We start from the raw sequence: 23,375 nt of genomic DNA, 5'->3' as shown, positions 1-23,375 counted from the left end.
GAAGTAAGTATAGTCTTTAGCATAGGTTTAGTTTTTGCCAAGAATCTACCAAAGGTTTCTTCTAGGTTCTAATCAGCTCCATGAATGACAAAGAAGGAACGTAATTGCGCTCCTGACTGTCGCACTGCGAGAACAGGAATATTTCCATATCAGGCAGTAAACTGAATGCTGGCAGAGACGAATGAAGTTGCACGTTAAGATGAGGCTGCCGGTTTCGGCTTGGAAGTGACCCCTGACGAAGGGCCCATGTGGCCTGAAATGCATTGGGTGATAAGAAATAAATACCTTTGATGAGCCTACTTGTCGAGTATGATTTATTCCAACGTGTCGCTGTCGAAGGCCCGGAGGGCATGCAGGAGACATTTGAAAAAGTAAAAAAATGAATCATGCTGCAATTACGCTGTTTTCGCTGTGATGTCAGAAGCATGGATAAACTTTGGATGAAGGTTTTGATTACTGTTTGGTTCACTTTGAACACGAGGATTATTGAGAAATCAAAGAGGAAAAAAGTTGTTTATGATATGGAAATATTCCTGTTCTCGCAGTGCGACAGTCAGGAGCGCAATTACGTTCCTTCTTTGTCATTCTTAGAGAGAACTGTGGTCATTGGGACAGATCACCAACTGGTCGCACGCATTGATTTATAACAATTTATCTATCACGTTTAATACATTTCTACCAATTGAAGGGAAGGTGTGCATTCTTTCATTGTTTTTCTTGTTGCTCTAATCAGCTCCATACCTTAGAACAGAACTTTTGTAGGTTGAGCCCCCCCAGCTAAATTTTTTGAAATGTCGGGCCCCCCCACCTCCTGACAGAAATTTCTGGAATCTGGTACACTAAATAACCGACCGCCACATGCATTTCCCGGGCCATATCCGGCAAATAATGTTCAACACAATAAGAGTGTTTAGTTAAGGGCAGGTTTGTGAGTGGGTGTGGTTAAATGTCAGAGGCTTTTTCCACAGCTCAAAATACAATTTTCCAAGATTACTCTTCTTACTCGGAACATTAAGGACAGGCATGGACATTCCATTAATGTGGAATGGGCTTCTGGTGATTGATCAAGACAATGCCTAGTCAGGAGCAGTAAACGCTATATAAACACAAGGCTTCTGGCCAGTAATTTGTGAGCTATGCATCAAGGAAAGGAGTCACTGAACAAACAGCTGATAATGTTCACAAACATGCCCGCGAGTGTGCTATTAGCCTCGCATTGCACTCAAACGTACACATGATACACCTGCTAAACATATATGTGAGGGCTTTAGATCTCACTTCTTTTGATGCCACTTTCTGTAAATTCGTGGCTTGTGATGCCACTGTCTGTGATGCCATGTGTGATGTTGTGCGCAGAGATGTCCCTTGCATACTGCCTAACTAGGTTAGTCGCCCCACTTCTTTTTTTGGGACTTGTGCCCTGAGCAGGTGCATTCAATATGTTACTTGAATACGAATGCACTCCTGTGTTACTCTGATTCCACAAGTTTCCATTTTCCTCCTTACATGATGTTTCCCACACTGATCCTCTCCTAACAGAATAAACGTGTCAGCTGTGTGTCTTGGGGGGTTGTCACACCTTGGTGGCTGAACATGCATTACATCAGTTTGCAAGCTCACTGTATGACACTTTTAATCTCACACCAGAACATGCTTAGATCATAAATGCAGAGGTGCAAAGAATGCAGAGTCCAGTATTCTCACTGTCACAGACCTCACTCTGTTAGATAAGTATTTTCTGAGGCATACAACTCTTCCACTAAAATTCAAACACTGCGAGACATAAGTTCCTGTTGCCCGCAGGCTGTAGCTTTTGAGCCTGCCACGTCTCTGGCACAGTCATTTAAAACACTTTCAAAGTTCCACCATGCCATTTTCAACACTTTCAAAGTCTTCACAGTCACTGGTGCAGGTGGGAGTTGTGTTGCTTCCCATGTGAGAAGTTCTTGCTATTGCAAACAATAATGGCGCTATTAGCACCAGCGCTATTCACGCTGCTGCAGTGGTGTTCTTTTTTTAAACAAATGTTTTGCTGTTTCTGTAATTTAATTGACAGACCATCGGTAACATTTAAATAGCCTAATTCGCAAATAATATCTACCTCATTCCTAAAAAGCACTATTAATAAAACTCTGCCTGCCTAGGGGCATGATAAAGGTATGAGTCAGTCATTAGTCAGGAAAACACTAGATGGCAGCATTCTATAGTTTAATGTTAACTGAACTTGCACTGCTTTACATAGAAAGAAGACAAAAAATATTAAATTATAAAAGTATGCACGTCGTGCCCCATTGGTTCCCCCCTCCCTACCCCCTCTTCGGACTTCGAGAACTGGGCAACACTGAATATGTGCTCTAAGGCTGTAAATCACAGGGCAACATTCTAGTAAAAATGCCCTTTTCACTTACCTGTTCACAACCTAAAATGTTCCCGAGGCGAAATCCTTCCCAGTGAGGCTGTGAAACACAGGATAACCTCGGTAGCAAGCACAAGGGAAACGACAGGATTGAAAAAGCGCCACATTACCAAAAGGTAGTATTCAGGAGCTGTATGCCCGCAAATTTTGCGGCACTTCCTGCCGTCGATGATACTATCCCCCTCATTGGTGGAACATCAGTGGTGACGTCCATATGTGCTCATTGGATGCTGTGCTCCAATGGAAAAGCCCTGTTTGAAAATCAAGTAGAAATGCAGGAAGCAAACGTACCTACGACGTAGCAGTGGACAACAATGAAGGTGAGGGTTTAGGGTGGACTGCGCGCCCCCCCTGAGATGGTGGCGCGCCCCCCTAGTGGGGCGCGCCCCACAGATTGAAGAACTCTGCCTTAGAATGAAGGAGGTCTGGTATCTCTCGGGACTCAATTTCCCAACACCCCGCAAGGGGAGTCAGAAACACTGGAGCTGGATTTCTCAGCAGAGGAGGGCAGCTTCCTGATCAGTGCGTCAGCTGGAGAGTCAGCTTCCTTCGGCACATGCTGTAGTGAGCTGCCTCGGGCAAGGAGGTCGTCGAACTGCTCCAAACCACCGTGCTTTGCCATAGCAAGTGAAGGTATATTTATACCTTGAAGGTGTTTAGGAATGCCATGTTTGACGTAAAGTCGGGCATATGAACGTCACTAATGAACCCCTAAGGAATAGATGTTCATTGTAAAACTAACTGAGTTCTTGGAGAAATCAATATTCAAGCAAGGGGAAGTCCCTAACGGCTTAAGCTGGTTTTCCAAGAAAACGTTGTGACGTTTGGTGAACGGATGGAAATAGCCATGCCTGTATTTGGGTTGCATGGGCTATACCTAAATAAGGGCTCGATTTCTATGCCTATATAAGGGCAACATGAATTGTACCTATATAAGGGCTTGAATCAGGAAAATCCATTCGGAATCTAAAACGCCATACAACAGCTTAGATACCTCCTTGAGACAGACTAGGGCTCTAAACTGTGGCACTCCAATTTTGGGAAGTGCTTCCTTCATGATAGTAGTCCACAGACCAGCAGACGTTTTGGATCTTCAGTTGACTACTAAATAGACTAAGGCAAATATTCTAAAAGAATTGTGCAGCGTGGGCCTGCGACCTCTGAGCCCATTCAGCTTTTTAAGAAGGCTTTGACATAAACCTTTATGACAGCCTGGTCTAAACCGAGTTCATCTTGCCCTTAAATTATGGTTGCTAAGCTGCATAGACCTGTCTTAGGGAAACAACTCTTCATGATCAAGCAACGACTCCCTAGAGCTTGGTGGTTCAGGCTTCCATGGGCAGGGTAAATCCCAATACATTCCCTACTGTTCTTCCAGGGTGCGAGCCAAAGTGTGTGAATGTTTTCGACAGAATAGCTTTTTTTCTCCAGTTTGGCTTCAAGGACCCTGAGCACCGGTGTCTTTTGGAATGATATACGCATGCCTTTTGCCATACCTGACTTATTCAGGAAAACCATTGCTCAAATAATCCAAGATGGACATGACACAGCTAAATAGGTTATGAGACCCGACATGAACACGACAGACTGTGTGGTACTCGCCATAGGCACCAGTGTAGTGATCAGGTGTCATGCCTGAAAGCAGATCTCAGGTTTTTTTGGTGAAGTGCAGGCATTCCTTATAGATATGCCATTTGTGGCTCTAGGATAATTGATGAAAAGGTTAATTCTCCATTGGAGTGCTTCAAGGATAGCTGGGGTACAGTTCAGGTTTGTTATCTGCATCCCGTCAATTTAATACGTAATACTGGAGCTACGATTATACTCTGGGGTCCTATCCTCCCCCAGAGGCACCCCTCCCAACCCAAATATACAACAGCTATTGCAGCCCTTTCACAGCTCAATAGGACATGGTAATGGCAGAGGCTGTATCCACCATGGGCATCAGTCCTCTACTCCTGCTCCCTTGCTGCTGTTGCGGACAAGCGCACATGATCACGTGTACCGGGAGTTAGATCGTTTTCTTCTTGCCCAGTTTACATGCTGCAATTTCAGACCAGAAGGTGCTCTAGGCCTTTCAGCATGGTTAGCCCTCCTCTTCACATCCTCCTCCCCTCATGTTCCACTTGTCTTTGGGCAGACTCAAGCAGATCATGCCTCCAGTTCGGCACAAGAAGTTAGACCTCTGCTCGACAAAGGGTCCCAGAAGCGGAGAAAAGCAGGGATGTTACTCCTGTGTTTTTATTTGGTTCCCTAAAAGGCCAGATGACTCAGGTTAATTTTTTGACCTCCGTATTCTGAACCCCTTTTTTTGGAACGACAAGTTCAAGATAATGACTCTGGCACCGGTGCTTTTTGCTCTGGATCCAAAGGACCAGATAGTGTCTTTGGACTTCTAGTGCACATAGGTTTATGTACCCATACTGCACTTCCTTTGGTTTATGGGGAGGTAGGAGCATTCAGTTCACCTTCCTGCCCTTCAGCCTTACCTCATCCCTTGAAGATGATGGTGGTGGTTGCGGTACATCTTTGCAAGTTTGTAATATGTGTTTGCTTTTACCATGATGACAGGCTACTGAAGTCCGGCTTGCCTCAGTCAGTTCCAGACCACCTTCGGGCAACTGTCACCATTCTGTCATTCTTGGAGCTTTCCATCAATGAAGCAAAGTCTCACCTGAGCAGAGGATACCTTTTATAGAGGCTGTCTTAGACATGGTGGCAATGAAAGCTTTTCCACTCCTGCAATTATGCTGGACATTCAGACTATAATCTAGATAGCCTTACTCCTTGATTCAAACATAAATGGTTCTAAGGCTTTCTGGTCTCTTGGCCTCGGGCATCTTGTTAATCCCTCTGACCTAGTGGCACATGTGGGCATTGCAGTGGAGCATATGCCTTCAAGGTGTTCATAACAGAGGGTTACCTGTCAGACAACATCCTTATTTCGAAGGAGGCAACTTTGGACCACCAGTGGTGACTGTTAAATACCAACCTGACCAGTGAGAGACCGTTCTACTTACCATACCCAGATCTCACAGCCGTAATAAACGCATCATTTATCAATTGAGGCAGTGTTCTGGAAGAGGTGGAGCAGGGTGACTTAGTCCCAGTGGAGCAGAGGCACCACATCAACCCAATGGAACTTTGCGCCATTTTGTAACTCTGAAGTCATCCCTTCCATCCATCAAAGGAAGCTGGTTTAAGTCCTTCCATACAACATTACCAGTCTGTGTTACTGCAATAAAAAGACCGAGTGGGGTCGTCCTTTACCATTTGTTGAACAAACTCAGCAGACTTTAGCAGGCAAACCATGAATCTTGTCTTCCCTGGGAGGCATCTTCACCAGTGCGGCATGCCCTGGCTAAACCTTTTCACCATCACTTTAAACACAGCACGAATGAGTTTCTTACAAAAGGGGGGCCGTTTCTGCCTGAAGTGGGACGTTAGTCTCCTGTACGCCCTTCTTTCTCGCCTCTCTCTCCCCAAGTACTGAAAGACATCAGAATAGATCAGTCACAGATCATTCTCGTAGCCCCAGGTGGGGAAAGGGAAAGGTGGTACTGCAATCTCCTTAGTCGGAGCATTTGATCTCCGTTCCACATGCGTCTTTAGGATGACTTCCTATCTCAGCAATAGAGCAGGGTTCTTCACCCGAATTCCCACAACATATTCCTACATGTGTGGAGAATGAGCGGCTCTAACTTAGTGGTTTCGATCTGCCTGAAGAAGTAGTGGATTTTATTCTTACCCATCTACCAAATCTATTTACTGTGGTTGTCTGGTGCATACTTTGTCAGTGTGTCTCTCAATACAATGTGACGTATGTTTTATTTTTTTTATTTTTTCTGGCCCAGCAAGGTTTTTAGTAGGATTGTTAAAGATTACTTTTCGAACCTTTCTATGTTTTCCTGGATAACCTTTATTATTAAAGTCGCCCTTTTTAACAAGCATTGATAAATGCAGGACAATCTGCTACAGCCAATAGAAATGGAAGAAAAGTGAGTGGCAACCACAGAAACAATTGAAAAGCTAGGAAAGAGAGGAGGTGGGATGTAAGCCCCTTTTAAGTTTATAATAAAAATCATAGATTGCACAAGAACAGCTCAAGCGCTGTACATGCTCAACCTAAAAAGAGCTCACATTCATGTTCCCTTCTGTGCCCTTTATTATATTTCAATAGTATCTTGACTTAGTCCTCACATCTTGATGTGTGCACTCTTCAAGGCTATGCACAGTTGCTCACTAAGATTGCTGAACAGGTAAGTAGTATTACTCATCGCAATTACTTGGCTGGCAATGAGCTGCATACGGTCTTAGTGGAACCTCCATATACCACCTTCTTTCCAGACAATACATGTGAACTCATGCCTGCTTTCTGCCAAAGGTGGTGTTGACCTTCCATGTGGTTCAATTCATCACTCTGCCTTCCTTTTTCACCCCACCTCCAGCCCTGCCAAGTATCACGCATCAGGCGTTAGACACACGCATTTCAGTGTGGTGGTCCGCATCACCGCACTGAAATGCATTGTCACGCATATTTAGTGTCTCCTTTTCATGAGCTAAAGCACCGCCTGACAGTGACGATTTTATCAGCAGGCCGCAGCGCACGTTGCAGTAGCAGGCTTGGGGGCTGGCTTAAACAGCTATCTCTGTCCAGGGATGGCTACAAAGTATTAATCTCTGCCTTTACGCAAATTTTGACCGAGGTATAATTTGCCCAATGATCAACATTCTGAATAGTGTCTGGGCGGGGTCACGTTTGCAGCTAGCACAGCCGGTAGCCTGCCCCTGCAGGAGCCCTTCAAGTATCAACTGGGCCCGCGCTGCGCAGCTGCTGTGGGAGAGCGGTAGTGCCCGTTCGAGTGGAGTGGGAGCACAGTGCTGGACCCCGACGAAGCTCCGACACATAGCTGCCAAGGTTTTAGATTGCTATGTGTGACATTTTCCTAATTTCAGTGTAAATATGAGTGACATTTCAATGACTACGAGTCACACTTTCTCGCAAGCAAAATGAAGATTAGGGAATCACAAATATCATAAATTACACAAATTTGAGCAACGAGAAACTCCAAGTTAACTGCTGCAAAGCAGAAGAAATAATTGTTAAACGACTTTCATGTATCAGACACTAGCCAAAATTGCAGAAAATAGATAAAGCGGTCTGGAAGATGTTAATTTATTTATAATCAGCTGAGTGACTCTTAGACTTGCTAAACTGCTGCTGACGACATGTGTACTAAGCATGCAGCATTGGAAAACAGATTGAAAGGGACTCATTTAGGTCACAGCTAGGTAGTCTTAAAACACCTTTTATTCTTGACTTAGATTAACAGTCTCCAGAGGCTCACTGTCTGACACTGAACAGAGATGAGCTTTTAAATGTATGCATCACAAAAACTAGCTATCCCCAATGCCAGGTCCAGGCAAAGTGCAACCCCTGCTCCTGGCTGGGCCTGGTGGCTCAGTGCACTAATGCATCCACTATTCTGTGATTCACCTCCTGGTCACAGGTTTAAATATTGGCAGGTTCGCTCAGTATTCCTTTGTTCTGGGTTGGGTGGCATACGTACCATTGAGATGAGTACCAATAAACATTTATCTTTAAAGGCCAAGGGGGGAACATTTGCATTACAAATATAAATGTTATGGTGTATTATAGCGCATCACATATGCGTGGCAAGACACTGCTATTAATTTAACAGAAAGTGCTGCTACTTTGAGAAATCTTTTCTTTTTACTTGCTTGTTCGGAAAGCACATGCTTAGTAAAAGAGTTTTGTAAACAATGCCCTCGTTCTCCGGTTCCCAGTAAGGCCTTATAGCTCTCCCTTGTGAAACTGTCACCGTGATTGAAATTACATGTGAGAAGGGTCAGCAAGTTGTATACTTGATGGTTCTGCTTTGATGTTACACGAAGTAACTAGTTTGCGCAACACCGTCACCTAAATAAACTGGTACCTCCCTTGTAAAGATATATGGAGTCAAACATTCTGCAAGACAAGAACCGCAGAGGGGAGGCCTATCCACAAGGACCAACTGACTTTGCTCAACGCTGGAACCAGCCCGGGGAAGGCACAGCCAAGAGCTGTGTGCAGCTTGCAGAGGCTGGTGCCCCTGCCACATTTGTGGAGAGTGGCGAGGGGCTCGTGAAGGTGTATCACCTAAATACCTCCCTGGGCGGCTAACAGCGCAAACTCCCTCCCCACTGACCCCGCCCGTGCTCAATGAGGATGGCTGGGCCTTCATGCAGTGCAGCATGAGCAGGGGAAAGCGGAGAGCCTGGTGGACGGGTGTAAAGAAAGTTGCGCATATCAGGCAGGAAATGAAAGCAGTTGCAGGATTTTGAGTAGCTTTATTCAAGATTACAGCGGGAATCACGGGAGTGCGTCTCTCCTCAGCATTAAAGTAAAGCGCGGCAATGGCTGTTGCTCTGATCTCATACTTCGTTGAGGAGAGCACAGCGCAAGCAACAACTTTAAAAGTAAGCAATCTTACTCCAGCGCATGCCGCATTGGAATTAAGTTGCATTATAATACTCTAAACCAGAACCTAAGAACACGGAAGACATACTACAAAATCTAAACATAAGATGAACCATTACACCCGGCCTGTGTTATTAATGTTGTGGCACTTACTCGACTCAGAGAGCGCGCCCGCACATCCTGTTTACTGTCTGAGCTTCGCCAGGGTCCAGCACTGTGCTCCCACTCCACTCGAACGGGCACTACCGCTCTTCCGCAGCAGCTGCGCAGCGCAGGCCCAGTTGATACTTGAAGGGCTCCTGCAGGGGCGGGCTACCGGCTGTGCTAGCTGCAAACGTGACCCCGCCCAGACCCTATTCAGAATGTTGATCATTGGGCAAATTATACCTCGGTCTCGACGTGACCATGAGGTCACGAAATTTGCGCAAAGGCTGGGAGTAATACTTTGTAGCCATCCCTGGACAGGGATAGCTGTTTCAGCCAGCCCCCAAGCCTGCTACTGCAACGTGCGCTGTGGCCTGCTGATAAAATCGTCACTGTCTGGTGGTGCTTTAGCTCATGAAAAGGAGACACTAAATATGCGTGACAATGCATTTCAGTGCGGTGATGCGGACCACCACACTGAAATGCGTGTGTCTAACGCCTGATTCGTGATACTTGGCAGGGCTGCAGATAGTAAACAGGATTTAAGGGCGCGCTCTCTGAGTCGAGTAAGTGCCACAACATTAATAACACAGGCCAGGTGTAATGGTTCATCTTATGTTTAGATTTTGTAGTATGTCTTCCGTGTTCCTAGGTTCTGGTTTAGAGTATTATAATGCAACTTAATTCCAATGCGGCATGCGCTGGAGTAAGATTGCTTACTTTTAAAGTTGTTGCTTGCGCTGTGCTCTCCTCAACGAAGTATGAGATCCGAGCAACAGCCATTGCCGCGCTTTACTTTGCTACTGAGGAGAGACGCACTCCTGTGATTCCCGCTGTAATCTTGAATAAAGCTACTCAAAATCCTGCAAGTGCTTTCATTTCCTGCCTGATATGCGCAACTTTCTTTACACCGGTCCGCCAGGCTCTTCGCTTTCCCCTGCTCATGCTGCACTGCATGAAGGCCCAGCCATCCTCATTGAGCACGGGCGGGGTCGGTGGGGAGGGAGTTTGCGCTGTTAGCCGCCATGGGAGTGATTTAGGTGATACACCTTCACGAGCCCCTCGCCACTCTCCACAAATGTGGCAGGGGCACCAGCCTCTGCACGCTGCACACAGCTCTTAGCTGTGCCTTCCCCGGGCTGGCTCCAGCGTTGAGCAAAGTCAGTTGGTCCTTGTGGATAGGCCTCCCCTCTGCGGTTCTTGTCTTGCAGAATGTTTGACTCCATATATCTTTACAAGGGAGGTACCAGTTTATTTAGGTGATGGTGTTGCGCAAACTAGTTACTTCATGTAACATCAAAGCAGAACCATCAAGTATACAACTTGCTGACCCTTCTCACATGTAATTTCAATCACGGTGACAGTTTCACTAGGCCTTACTGGGAACCGGAGAACGAGGGCATTGTTTGCAAAACTCTTTTACTAAGCATGTGCTTTCTGAACAAGCAAGTAAAAAAAAAAGATTTCTCAAAGTAGATGCACTTTCTGTTAAATTAATAGCAGTGTCTTGCCACGCATATGTGATGCGCTATAACACACCATAACATTTATATTTGTAATGCAAATGTTCCCCCCTTGGCCTTTAATGATAAATGTTTATTGATACTCATCTCAATGGTACGTATGCCACCCAACCCAGAACAAAGGAATACTGAGCGAACCTGCCAATATTTAAACCTGTGACCAGGAGGTGAATCACAGAATAGTGGATGCATTAGTGCACTGAGCCACCAGGCCCAGCCAGGAGCAGGGGTTTCACTTTGCCTGGACCTGGCATTGGGGATAGCTAGTTTTTGTGATGCATACATTTAAAAGCTCATCTCTGTTCAGTGTGCCTCTGGAGACTATTAATCTAAGTCAAGAATAAAAGGTGTTTTAAGACTACCTAGCTGTGACCTAAATGAGTCCCTTTCACTCTGTTTTCCAATGCTGCATGCTTAGTGCACATGTCGTCAGCAGCAGTTTAGCGAGTCTAAGAGTCACTCAGCTGATTATAAATAAATTAACATCCTCCAGACCGCTTTATCTATTTTCTGCAATTTTGGCTAGTGTCTGATACATGAAAGTCGTTTAACAATTATTACTTCTGCTTTGCGGCAGTTAACTTGGATTTTCTCGTTGCTCAAATTTGTGTAATTTCTGATATTTGTGATTCCCTAATCTTCATTTTGCTTGCGAGAAAGTGTCACTCATAGTCATTGAAATGTCACTCATATTTACACTGAAATTAGGAAAATGTCACACATAGCAATCTAAAACCGTGGCAGCTATGCACCTCACCCCTCTAAGGAGAAGAAGAGACTTTACAGATTATACCTTAGAAGCGCTCTTGGCTTCAACCTCAAATGCACAAAGGAGCACTGGGTGATCAGCTTTTTGTTGCCTTTGCCAATTCTAAGAAGGGGAAGGTGGTCTAGAAGCGAACCATATTCAGATGGATTATCCTGTGTATAAAAACATGCTAGGCTCTGTCTAAAAAGGGGCAACTATAGACAAGAATACCACTGTGGCACTGACAGAGGTGATCTCGTGTTTAATATTTGCCAGGCTTCAACATGGACGTCCATTTACACCTTCACCAAGCATTACTGTCTCGACAACCAAGGCCACAAAGCGGACCATTTCACCCAGTTGGTCCTGTAGGATTTCTTGGTGTAAGTCAATTCCTGTGATCCACCATCTTTTAGGAGGCACTGCTTTGGTTTCTGTTCAAAAGGTGAGGAAATCAAAGGTTAGAAGTATCCATCAGAAGAACAGTTTACTTACCTTCGGTAACACTCTTTCTGGTGGACACTCTATCTTCCTGCAAATTCATGGACCTTTCTTTTGCCATGGGAAGGAGGAGTTTCTACCTGATAGTGGCTATGACTGACTCAGTTGCCTTTAAGCTCTAAATCACGATTGGCGGTCATGAAGGGAAATTATTTAGTCCAATTGACTTTTCTTGTTACTCTTGTGGTAGTGAGGTGGGATTTTAGGATCTGTGATATTTTTAAAAGAGAGGATGATATTGGCAGGGCACATGTTTGTGACTGAAGAAGGCGTTATCTTATTTCTAGTATCCTTTGCAAGAGAGGGGATGAATTGTTTGAATCATAATGCTGAGCAGGGGACTTTGAATGTGTGGGACGTTTTACCTTGGTGACTAGATTCAGCAACTCAGAGGTCTCCAGGAGCTCGAATGAGGAGATTGCTAATAGTAACAGTGGTGCATAAAAGATAATTATGAATTATGAAATGTTGCTGACCAGAAAGGGGTAGGAATAATGACGTTATTAACACAGGTGAGTACGATGATATAGTTCTAATATCTTTAATTTACTGTCTGCTACCACTGTGCAAAATCTGACTTTTCTGGGCATAAATGACACAGCAGTCTATTGAAATACTCTTGTTTGTATCATTCTATCATAAATTACTATGAAACTTAGTTTACAGTTAAACAGCTTTATTATTTGCTTTCACACAGCTTGCTGCTTCTGTAGTCGGACAGAAGACAACATTGAAAAATACGGCGAAAGATTGACAGATGCGAAGACAAATCTAAGTGCTCACTACTATTGCCTGGTAAATATAACTCTTCCTTCATGTTTCCTGGTTTAGCTCTTAAAGGAAAAGTTACTTAGCTTTGGTAGTTGTGAATGCTCGATGTACCTGCAGTTTCCTCACCTTTGAATATCCCAGGCACAGATTTGAGCTGAAAATGTTTGTAATAGCTCTCTGACACCAGTAGGTGGCACTGGGTCCCTCTCGATGCTGGATGTAGAGTTGTGTGATGACACTGGAACCATAAAACCTCCACTTCAGCCCCTTGACATCAGTTCTTATCATTCATCTGGTTTTTCAGCTGCGTCTTTTGAGGAGGGGACGAGAACAACAAAAACATTATATGTGTGTGTGTGTGTGGATGTATATATGTATATATATATATATATATATATATATATATATATCTCCAAAAGAAGATTCACTTCACCACGAATATATATACCCCACTTCCTTTCTTCTCATTTCTGTCCATTATTTAATTGTATCCTGATATAAGGACATTTCTTTAGTTGCAGACTTGGTATGTGTATTATGTATTGAATTATTTATGCAACATTTCCGAATATTTGCATGACTTACGGTATAAGAGACAAACTTGTGCACCTACACTAACAAGCTTGGGACTTCCCTATAATGTATACATTATTATGTATCACTAGTATAAATGTGTAGTTAGTCAATGCGGTACCCATGAGGACTGAGTTGAGTGAGATACAATTGAGTCTTTTCTCATGTCTTATTCCAACTAAGCCTGAGCACGTAACAATGTAACTGTGATTTCTTTTCGCATTGTTTTTAAATTGTTATAATTTAGTATTAAAAATCACTTTGTTCAAATTATTGTTGTGCTATATAGTCTCTGCCTATAAAAATGATAACAAGTTAACGATTAAATGCACAGTCATGTTTGTTGTGGTATGTGGACACTTCTATGTCCATTAACTAGAATGGTTGCTGTGACAACCAACTTAGAGTGCTCACTTTATATTGTGAAAATCCAATGGTACCAGACGTAGTGATCAAGGCGGTTCACCGTCGTAACGCGTCTAGGTCGTCTTATGGAATAAAACCTTTTGTGTCATATCCCCACGGAGTCAGCGCCTGTAATTTGCAGATGCCAGGATTGGTAATATATATATATCCAACAAGTTCAAAGAAGTAGAACACACTCTCAAAGGACCTGTTGCAAGGCAAAATGCTCTTTATTGCTCTGATGTTATGCGTTTGGACAAGTGAATGTCTTGATCACACGAAGAGCTATTCAGGAAGTGTGTGCATAAATCAACATACGAAATGGACAAAGGACTACAAATGCATCTCTCTCACATAGTAAGTTAAACATGTCGGCCATTTTGTAAAATGCAACTATAAGTATAGAAGCAGCAAGTCTATATATGCAATGGGCATAATTATACATCGCAAAGCCATTTTGACAGAAATAATACATACATTGATGCAAGATTACAACTGTCAGTATTGCACAGTGATGAAACAAAGTTTCATATCGCACTAGTGGCTAAATGTTTACTGTGCTATGGGTGAAAGCCCCTATGGGCATTGAGCTGTCATGCCAGTGCTCGGCGAATTCATGCATCTAGTGACGTTGTCTATTCGGACTAGTGCCTGTGTGATAATGACATCGCGTCTCTGATAAAATGGCTCAAGACATGATTATGTAACAGTACCTGTGTACTAGGGTTACTGGTTAACACAAAATTGCTGGAGACTATGTGACAGTTCTGTTTACGTGCCAAGTGGCTGTTAAGTAAGTGTCTAGGTCCAATCTAAGGGTGAAAATACAAAAAAGGGTCAAAAAGGTCCGAAAAGGGAGAACTAAATAAGGGATATCAATTAATTAAAAAGTGTCGTATCTTACATTCAGTGTTCACCCTAGCCCGGAGAAGAAAAGGGTAGGGAACCCGTGAAGTGACCATGCAGCGTGGTGGGTCCCTTCCTTTCCTCCTGTGAAAAGAGAATAAGACAGAAAACGTAGTAAGTACAAATCCAATATACCCATCTCATACAGAATTGTTTTAAGATGTATGCAGCTAATTAAAACCAATATAACAATAAAACGTAAATAGTAACATTCAGTATCATGGAAGGACAATACCATCCAGTTAATTCTCATGAAGATGTGTGGCAAGTTCCTCATCCAGATTGTGGCCCCCAACAAATCTAGTTTCTAGCTCTAATATCCACTTGGATTCTTTTTTCCTGAGAGCTAGTTCCCTATTACCACCTCTAATATCCAAGTTAATCTGCTCAATGGCAAAAAATCTGAGAAGGGAGCTGTTAGATTGGTGGCATTCCTAGAAATGTCTGGCAATCGGATAGTGTATATCAGTGTTATTGATGACCCGCAGGTGTTCCATGATTCTTTTCTTAACCATGAGGGTGGTACTCCCAACATATCTGAGTTTGCAGGGGCATTCTAAAACCTAAATGACAAAGTTAACTGCTGCAAGTAAGGAACAATACCCTGGATGTGATCACTTATGGTATATAATAAATTCACGCCCAGGGTAATGAATGAGTGCTCCTCCTCCCATATAATGCCTTCAACTTTTGAAAGGAAGTCTTTCATGTCCCTAACATAGGACGGTGAAAAGATGACATATTCTCTTAAATAGTGGTCAACATATTTCAAAATATTTTCATACGCATTGCCCACAGAGGATACTATAGGCCTGCCAGGAGGAATAGTAGGGTGTTTGTGAATCTAGGGGAGGAGTTACAATATGGGCAGCTTAGGGTGCTCTTTTTTCAAAAAACAGTATTCATGCCATGAGAGAATACCAGATTCTTACCATTTAGAAAGTTTCTCCCATGTAGTGGTTATACTAGCATTGTACATAGTGGTATTGCATGCACAATAACATCTTTCATTATCAAGCTGTCTTTTGGCCTCATTAATATACATTTGTTTACTCCACAGTACTATATTCCCACCTTTGTCTGATTGGTGTATTACAATACTATTATCTTGGGATAAAGATACAATAATGTTTCTTTGTTTGCCTGACAATTTGAAACCTTTAGCATTTCTACTCGTATTGCTGTGTTTCTGCTTGATCAGTTCTTTGGTGACAATGTTGTCAAAGGTGTCTATAGAGTCATGAGGAAGGTTTTGGTAAAATATAGAATGTGGTTTAAAAGCAGTACATGCTGCTTTATCTGTAACAATGTCCGTAAGATCCTAACAAGATTGTTCTTCAGTGTCTAGCCATGGTACCTGTTCTAGATCATGCATGATCTGTAGCATGTGTGCGTTGCCGATGGTAAGTAAGGGTTGTGATATTGTTTCGCGGTCATCTCGCTCTCGACAGGGAGTCTATTGTTTTTGGTTGGTTGGTTGATAGCTTTATTTCGATATGCATATATCATAAAAGCATTACACAAAAATATATAAAACAGCACATCGTAAAACATAGACTGTACATTAGAAACATCAGGTAAAAATGACTATTAGACATAATAAATAAAATTAAAAGTTAAAAAGGCATTAAATCGATATAGACAGTCTTTTTAAGCGGATCAACCAGGCCCATATTAAGAATTTGGAAACAGCACAAACAATGGGAGGAGCTGTATCAGTCAATAAAATACGTAAAGCCACCGAATGCTGACGAATACCCATCTCTCTACAAAGTGGTTTGAGCCAGTGGGATCTGGGGCGCACATAATCCGGGCATTCAAGGAGGAAGTGTGCCACGGTTTCGGGTCTGTCGGTACATAGGGCACAGTTGCGTGATACCTGCTTGTTCAAGTTCCATCTGGAGAGGAGATCGGCTAGTGGTAAGGTCCCTAGTCTAAATTTAATATATAGGGCCCAATCCATTGGGATGGTAATAATGTCCAAAAAGGGTTCAAAGGCAACAACATCTTTTATTCTCAGGTAAACTGCGGTGGAATTGCAGTGATGCTGATTGCTGATGAGCTTTGAGGAAACCCATTCCCAATATATTTTTTTCAGAGTCTCCTTCGGGGGAGCTGAGTATGTGGACCAGCAGGAACCCAATCCCAGGTCCCCAAGCAGGTGTTTAATGTCCCTAAGCCATTTAATCTTCTGCCAGCCATCCGAATGCATTACCTCTACCAGCCCGTCTGCATAAGATTTTAGTTCCGGGACCCTCCACAGGCGAGCCCACAATAAGAGAGGCCGGAGGCGGGCCAGATCCTTGATTGGTTTACAGCCTGCGTCCATGAGCACCGGAACTGTCGGGGTGCTCATCGGGATTGCCATTAGGTCCTTAATAAATTTATTCTCTGCCTTAGACAGAGACTCCATATTACCCAGACCCCATAACTCTGCTCCATAAAGTGATGCAGATACTGCTCTAGCCTTGTATATGTCGATTATCGGAGCTACACAGTGTTTAGATGAGTTATTATACTCCTTTAACAAGGCTCCCCCCACCCTTTTGTGACCCAGAGTAATTTTTTTAATGTGGGGAGACCAGTTCATAACATCACTCAAACGGATTCCCAAGTAATCAAATTCTGATACTTTTTCAAGTGGGATAGAATTCAGAATGGGGGGGGCGGCCAAGTTTCCTAGGGGGGTGCATGAATAGGTACTTCGTTTTGTCCACATTTATGACAAGTCCTCTGTTTACACAAAAATCCTGAAACCGGTTCAGGAGCTTCTGAATGCCTTGGGGGGTTTTCGAGATGAGAAGGGTGTCGTCGGCAAACAACAGGGTTGGAATCTTAACGCCGCCCAAGGTGGGGGCGTCTGCTGGTTCTTTAAGCAGATGCTCTACCACCCCATTCACATAGAGCGAGAATAGGGTGGGAGCTAAAACGCAGCCCTGCCGGACACCCCTCTCAACCCGGATCTTATCAGTCTTCTCCCCATTCAAACCCCATCTAACCTGGGCATAGTTGGCGTTATGCAGTTTCATGAGGAGGTTTAAGATGTAAGGGGGCATCCCAAGACCATACAACACCCTCCAGAGTTCCTCCCTAGGAACTAGGACAAAGGCAGTCTTCAGGTCTATAAAGGCCAGATAAAGACTGCCTTTGCCCAGCTCCACCACCTTCCAATATAGTAACAGGAGTCTGAAGACTTGTTCGATTGTTCCTGTGCCTGAGCTAAACCCAGCCTGCATCTCGGACAATATGTGGTTATCATCCACCCATGAAAGAATCCTCCCCAGAATTGCTTTTCCCGCCACCTTCTGGGTCGAGTCTATAAGGCTTATTGGCCTGTAATTTCCTGGTAAATCCCGGCTACCCTTTTTAAAAATTGGGACTACCTCTGCCCCTTTCCAGGACTCTGGCACAGATCCTCCCTCAATAATGGCATTTAAAAGTGCAGAGACCAACACCCCCCATTCACATGGATAAGCTCGGAGAAGGTCCCCTGGTAGCCCATCCGGGCCAGCTGCTTTTAGTGGAGTAAGAGTTTTGATCAGGTTCGTAACCTCGCGTGCAGAGAAAAGATCCGTGTCTCTGTCCAGAGTATAGGGGGGAAGGATAAAATGATCATTAAGTGTGCCTTCAATAGCACAGTAGAGAGCCAACAAGTGGTCAAACCACGCCTTGGCGGTGATAGTACAAGTCCTCAAGGTGTCATCAGGACGGTTCCTACTACCCACCAAGTCCCAAAACCCTTTGGCATCTCTCCCTCGACTGGCAGTCAAAAGATCCTGCCAAAAGTTATCCTCCCATTCCTCCTTGGCGGTTTTTTGGCAATGTGAATATAACCTTCTAGCCTCCCTAATCCTGATTTGAGATTTAGATTTAACTGCGTCAACAAGCAGGGTCTTTGCCTCTCTGCACTTACGGTTAAACCAGCCTTGTCTAGCCCGGGGACCTGGTCTCTTCCCATTGGTGCTGCCTGAAACAATAAAAAGCTCGCTAAGAGCCAGAGTTAGGTTGCAAAACCTGGCCGGCACATCCACCAACCCACCCCCCAAAGGGTCAAGGTTATCTAGGGCTGCAGCTAGAAGCTGCGTTATAGAGGATATTTTCACCGCTGAGAGCGACAGCTTAGCCCACTTTAGCCGTCGACCGCAATTAGATACTACCGACATGTCCGGGACGGGAGAACAAAGAGTTCTGCTAGCTATACCGTCTAGGCACCTATGGGTCAGGGTGAGCGAAAGAAGATTATGGTCACTCTCTACAGAGGGTATAATAACCATATCCTTTACCATGCTCCATAAGTGGGTGTCAAGAAGGAAGTAATTGTTTTTGAGAGTGTGCCACTTTTTCAACTTCAGTAACAACATATAAAAACGTCGACGCTTGACAACGTTTTGCTCATTGTTGTATCATCATTTGATTTCTAAATGATTGTATTGTGAAAAGTATTTTCCTGTACATGGTATTTATTTTTCCATGTGTATAGCAAAAGTTGCCATACTACTCAGAATCATCTCTGTCAACGTAGTAGTATTCTTGTTGCCATATTCTACATTTGTGCGTGCAAAAGAATAGTTGGGAGAATAATAAAAAACAGTTTATATCTGTTTATCCTTGCGTTTCCTTAATAACTGATCACTTCGGTGGCAAATTATTTAATTTATTGAATTTTGATTGAACAATTCCTATAGGGACATTTTTGTATGTTGTTACTGATTATACCCAGTCCCTCTGGGAATATTGGGTGGCTCTATTTGGTGTAAACTTTTTCAACTTCAGCTTTCTTATGAATTAAAAAATGTCTACACAGGTGTTGGCGTAGTTAAATAGTTCTGTGGGACAAAAGGTTAACCATAGACACAATGTTGTTTTTTCGAGTTGAGATAGTGTTCTTGTTGTGAGATTTACAATAGTTTTATTTACCATTGCGATGTCCCTCATTGTTTTGTTCTCCTGGAGCCACCCCGTCTGGTTTCCCATGGGCTGTGTATTTCTTTGACCTGTGTTTTCGCTTGAGTCGCCTTTGTTTGCTGCGCCCCTGCCTCTTCCTCTTCTTCGCCCTCGGCCTCTCCCTCCTCCTCGGGGTGGTGAGGTTGGTGTAGGTGTTATCTTCCCATATTGTCGACCTTTCTTCATCACTCTGAATTTTCTAAAAAAAAACAAAGAAATACAGAGCCCATGGGAACCAGACGGGTTGGACTACGCCAACACCCGTTTAAAATTTTTTAAATTCATAAGAAAGCTGTAGTTGAAAACGTTGAATTACTATTTTGTCTTAAATTAGGGTTTTGTCTTAAGTTAGGATTTTATCTTAAATTACGATTTTGTCTTAAATTACGATTTTGTCTTAAGTTATACTTAAGTTTAACTTAAGTTTGTCTTAAGTTTAACTTAAGATAAACTCCTAACTTTAGACAAAATCGTAACTTAAGACAAAATCCTAACTTTCAACAAATTCGTAATTTAAAACAAAATCCTAACTTAAGAAAAAATCCTAATTTAAGAAAAAATCCTAATTTAAGGCTACTAAATGCCTTCTGTGAATACCAAAAGTAGTAAGTTTATGATTTTATCTTAAGTTAGTCCTGTGAATCGGCTCCACTCTTTTTTTTATAAAAACAAGCATTTGCAATGCAATAGGTAACTCATTTGCGAAAGTTTAAGCTATTAGCATTGCAAATGACAATGCCTTTTATTTGTTTTAAAAATCAAAACATAAATAAAAGACAATGTCATTTACAATGCTAATATTTCAAACTCCTCTAAATGCAGGACTTATTGCATTGCAAATGCTCCTTATAGATGCATCTGCTTCCAAAATGAGTCACACAGGACTCTATTTTGGGCGTGGAATTAAGTGATCCAATGTAGCACGGTGTAACAAAAGTGGAAGCGTCACGGGGATGAATCAACAAGCACTAGCTTCACACACTTCATTACCGAAACATCATATTTGATCGAAAAGTCGAGGTTGACGTGTGTTGAGAAGTAGCTTCTCTGCCTGCGTAAGGAAATCTGGCCAAGTGATGGTTTTGGCGAAGTGCTATCATTTGCTGACACCCCTGGTGGGCACCATGAAATACTGATCACACCGCTCCCAGTTTGTCAATAACTATGTAGGGGACTGGTTAAGTAAACAGCTTCGGGCAAAATGCTTGACCAACTGAAACTGCTCAGCATCTGCCAATCTAAGCGCTAAACGGGGCAGTAAAAGCCCACCCTCTGCACAAGGGGCATGGAGCACCACTAACACCTGGTATCCTTTTACAGCTGCACATGCGCTGCTCTCAACTTGGACGTACAATAGCGTGATACTGCCTACAATCCACCAGGAAGAAACAACAAGATTGGCATACGATAGTCTGAGATTGTCTACAACCCATAGGAAGAAACAATGATATTATCAATCCAAGAGCCCTCTACCCTCACCAAGCGAGCCTTTTCAGATCCCTACTGCCAAGGGCTCATCTGTGGTAAGCTTGTCGGACACAGTCCAAAGGGGAGGGCTGCTGCTTGCTGAGGTACATCTGTGGAGAGGTCCTGCAGGAGCATGGGGTGCTGGGCTCGGAGAGAGGGAAGCAATACCTGTGCCCAGGGGACCACAGGCAGTGTAGAGGGTCAAAGTCCAGTCCGCTTAAGGGTCACTCCGCAGGCCATGCCCGGCCCCAGGCTGCCTGCAGGGGGCTCCACAGCTCCTTTCTGCCCCCAGGCGCTGCTCCGGCGCTGCTCTGCTGGGTGTGCGAGGGTCAGGCGAGCCGGTCTGTGTTACTCTGCCCCCGGTACTGCTCCTGGGCCCCAGCCACCTCCTCTGTGATCCTCTGAAGTGGCGCGCCAGTAACAACATGGTGTTAACAAAAACGCCAGCGGCAGTTGCGGCTAGTGAAATGTGAAAGTGGTGGGGCGTAAAACAATAGTCGTACTTCACTGCTGCGAGCGAGTGTAGCGAGAGAGCCCGAACCACCTACGGGGGCTCGTGGTGTTCCCTTCCCCAGAACATTTTGAAAAAATAGAGGGCAAATGGTGCATTTTTAGAAAAATTTGAGAAAGCAGGAAGGTTAATAAAGCAATTGTGAATTTGTTCTAACGAAGACAATGACTGGCAAAACTGTCGGTCTAATCAGATGCATATTAGACGCCGGCCTACCGCGTCCTCTAACCATCTGTGCCACTGTGTATTATTCTTTCACAAGTCTAATGTGCCCCTGTTACTAATTGACAGGAGAGGATTCCGGCGCTTCCCTCCGTAAACATTATGGCTAAATTGTTAGTTTTTGTTGGGGTAGCCCCAGATGCATGTCCCATGCCTCCCACCGGCAAGGCTGTCAGTTGGCTGATAGCAATATTGCATGCTACCTGTCAGACTTTAAACTCAGCGTCACAGAATCTTTCACACTAGCTCTGATAAAGCACAGGAAGTAGGGAGCACACCATAACCACACTTACTGCAGCAGGACTAAAACCTTAAAAATGTGCAACTCTTCATGGACTCCGTTAACCGGTGCGATTTGCATCTCGTATACAGAATAACGAATACATACACACAACTCACAGGTCAGCACTGTAGATCACTCACTATCCCCCAAACATAATTACTTACCACAAGCCTGCCAGATGGAGTTTATTGCTGGTGCTGCTCTGCCTTAGTCCTATGCCTACACAGTTGAAGGCAGACTTCTACTCCCTCCCCTTCAGCCTTGGGGGTTAGGTCCTCTCACATCACACTCACCTTCTTTCACGCCCCATATCCCTGCAAATCCTCCTGCTTCGCTCAACCGGTGTTCCCAAACAAATCCACCCTCTGAAGCAAGTAACAGACATTGAAGAAGGACATATTTTGAATTCCATGGTAACTAAAAGAGGACTACAAAACTAGACAACTACCTGTAACAGCTCAATGGAATTCTATGCCCTTGGATCAGAAAAAAAAAATCCAACATGACCTTAAAAACTTGGTTCTTTAATAAATAGGTATGTCTAGACAGGCATATGACATCCATCCTCATGTTACTCACTTACTAGGTCTTTTTTATTACGTCTCTCCTTCTGTCATACCAGAATCTTAGTACCTAGACACTCTTGGGTAGTAGAGCGCTCTAGAAATTCCTACTTCATGTCACAATGGGACTGCTCTGAATGGACTAAATGCTTCTATGGGGGGGACAAAAAAGAGCAGATTTACTAAGCAAAGATAAACGTGCTGCGGAAGGTGGGGGGATACATTAAATCTGGTGGGCACAATTACCATAGCAGGCAAGGCTGATATGAACAGGGGCGAATTTATTAAATAATTATGCATGAACATAGTAAATACACAAGGCAGTACACACATTACCATAGTAAGATAAAAGACTCCCCCCAGCCCCCGTCGAGGCCCTCCCCTCGCCTTGGGGTGAAATATGAAATGCACGACCCTGTGAGATAAATGCTGCCGAAATGCCACCTCTGAGAAGTTTGAATGAGAACATAGATCATGTCTAAAAAGCTGCACCACAACATGACAATTAAGCAATAATTCCAGGCAATATTGTACCAGTCGAGGACAATTTTGCAGTTGTATTTGAAAGGATGAGCAGGGCAAAAATGTTATGTTGTACCAGACTGTCTATACAAATTATTAATTCAAGCATACCTCTCAGCTGCTTCCCATAGACTTGAACAGCGTCATCACCAGTCCTGAAAAACTCCCTCGCGCTCCAAAAAATGTGATCTCCGTTGACTGAAATGGGATCACCCTCCAAAACCACTCTGTATCACCCTCGCCGGAGCCTTAAAAGGTTGAGATAAGGTTTAAGGCTGTAGCAGAATAACATATAATCGGGGCAACTTTGCCCAACATTCATGCACTGTCCACGCCTGATTCCACATACAATGCAGATCTCCAGAAGTTGCTTAATCATTTCTACTCTTAAGTGG

The 23,375-nt window shown here is 43.7% G+C and overlaps 1 protein-coding gene across 11 annotated transcripts in view; it reads left to right on the top strand.

Annotated features, from left to right (window-relative positions):
• Positions 1 to 23,375, top strand: part of LOC144763479 (E3 ubiquitin-protein ligase PHF7-like) — a 1,848,469-nt gene that overhangs the window by 651,977 nt on the left and 1,173,117 nt on the right. For all 11 annotated transcript variants that reach the window (XM_078649109.1, XM_078649099.1, XM_078649102.1 and 8 more), the window contains one exon: positions 12,511 to 12,608. In XM_078649109.1, the coding sequence (XP_078505235.1) occupies positions 12,511 to 12,608 (98 nt within the window). The remainder of the gene's footprint in view (positions 1 to 12,510; positions 12,609 to 23,375) is intronic.

Source organism: Lissotriton helveticus, chromosome 6 (genome assembly GCF_964261635.1).
Source record: "Lissotriton helveticus chromosome 6, aLisHel1.1, whole genome shotgun sequence".
In the NCBI taxonomy this organism is placed as follows: domain Eukaryota; kingdom Metazoa; phylum Chordata; class Amphibia; order Caudata; family Salamandridae; genus Lissotriton; species Lissotriton helveticus.
Note: the sequence above shows the minus strand (reverse complement) of the source record. Positions and strands in the feature narration are given on the sequence as shown.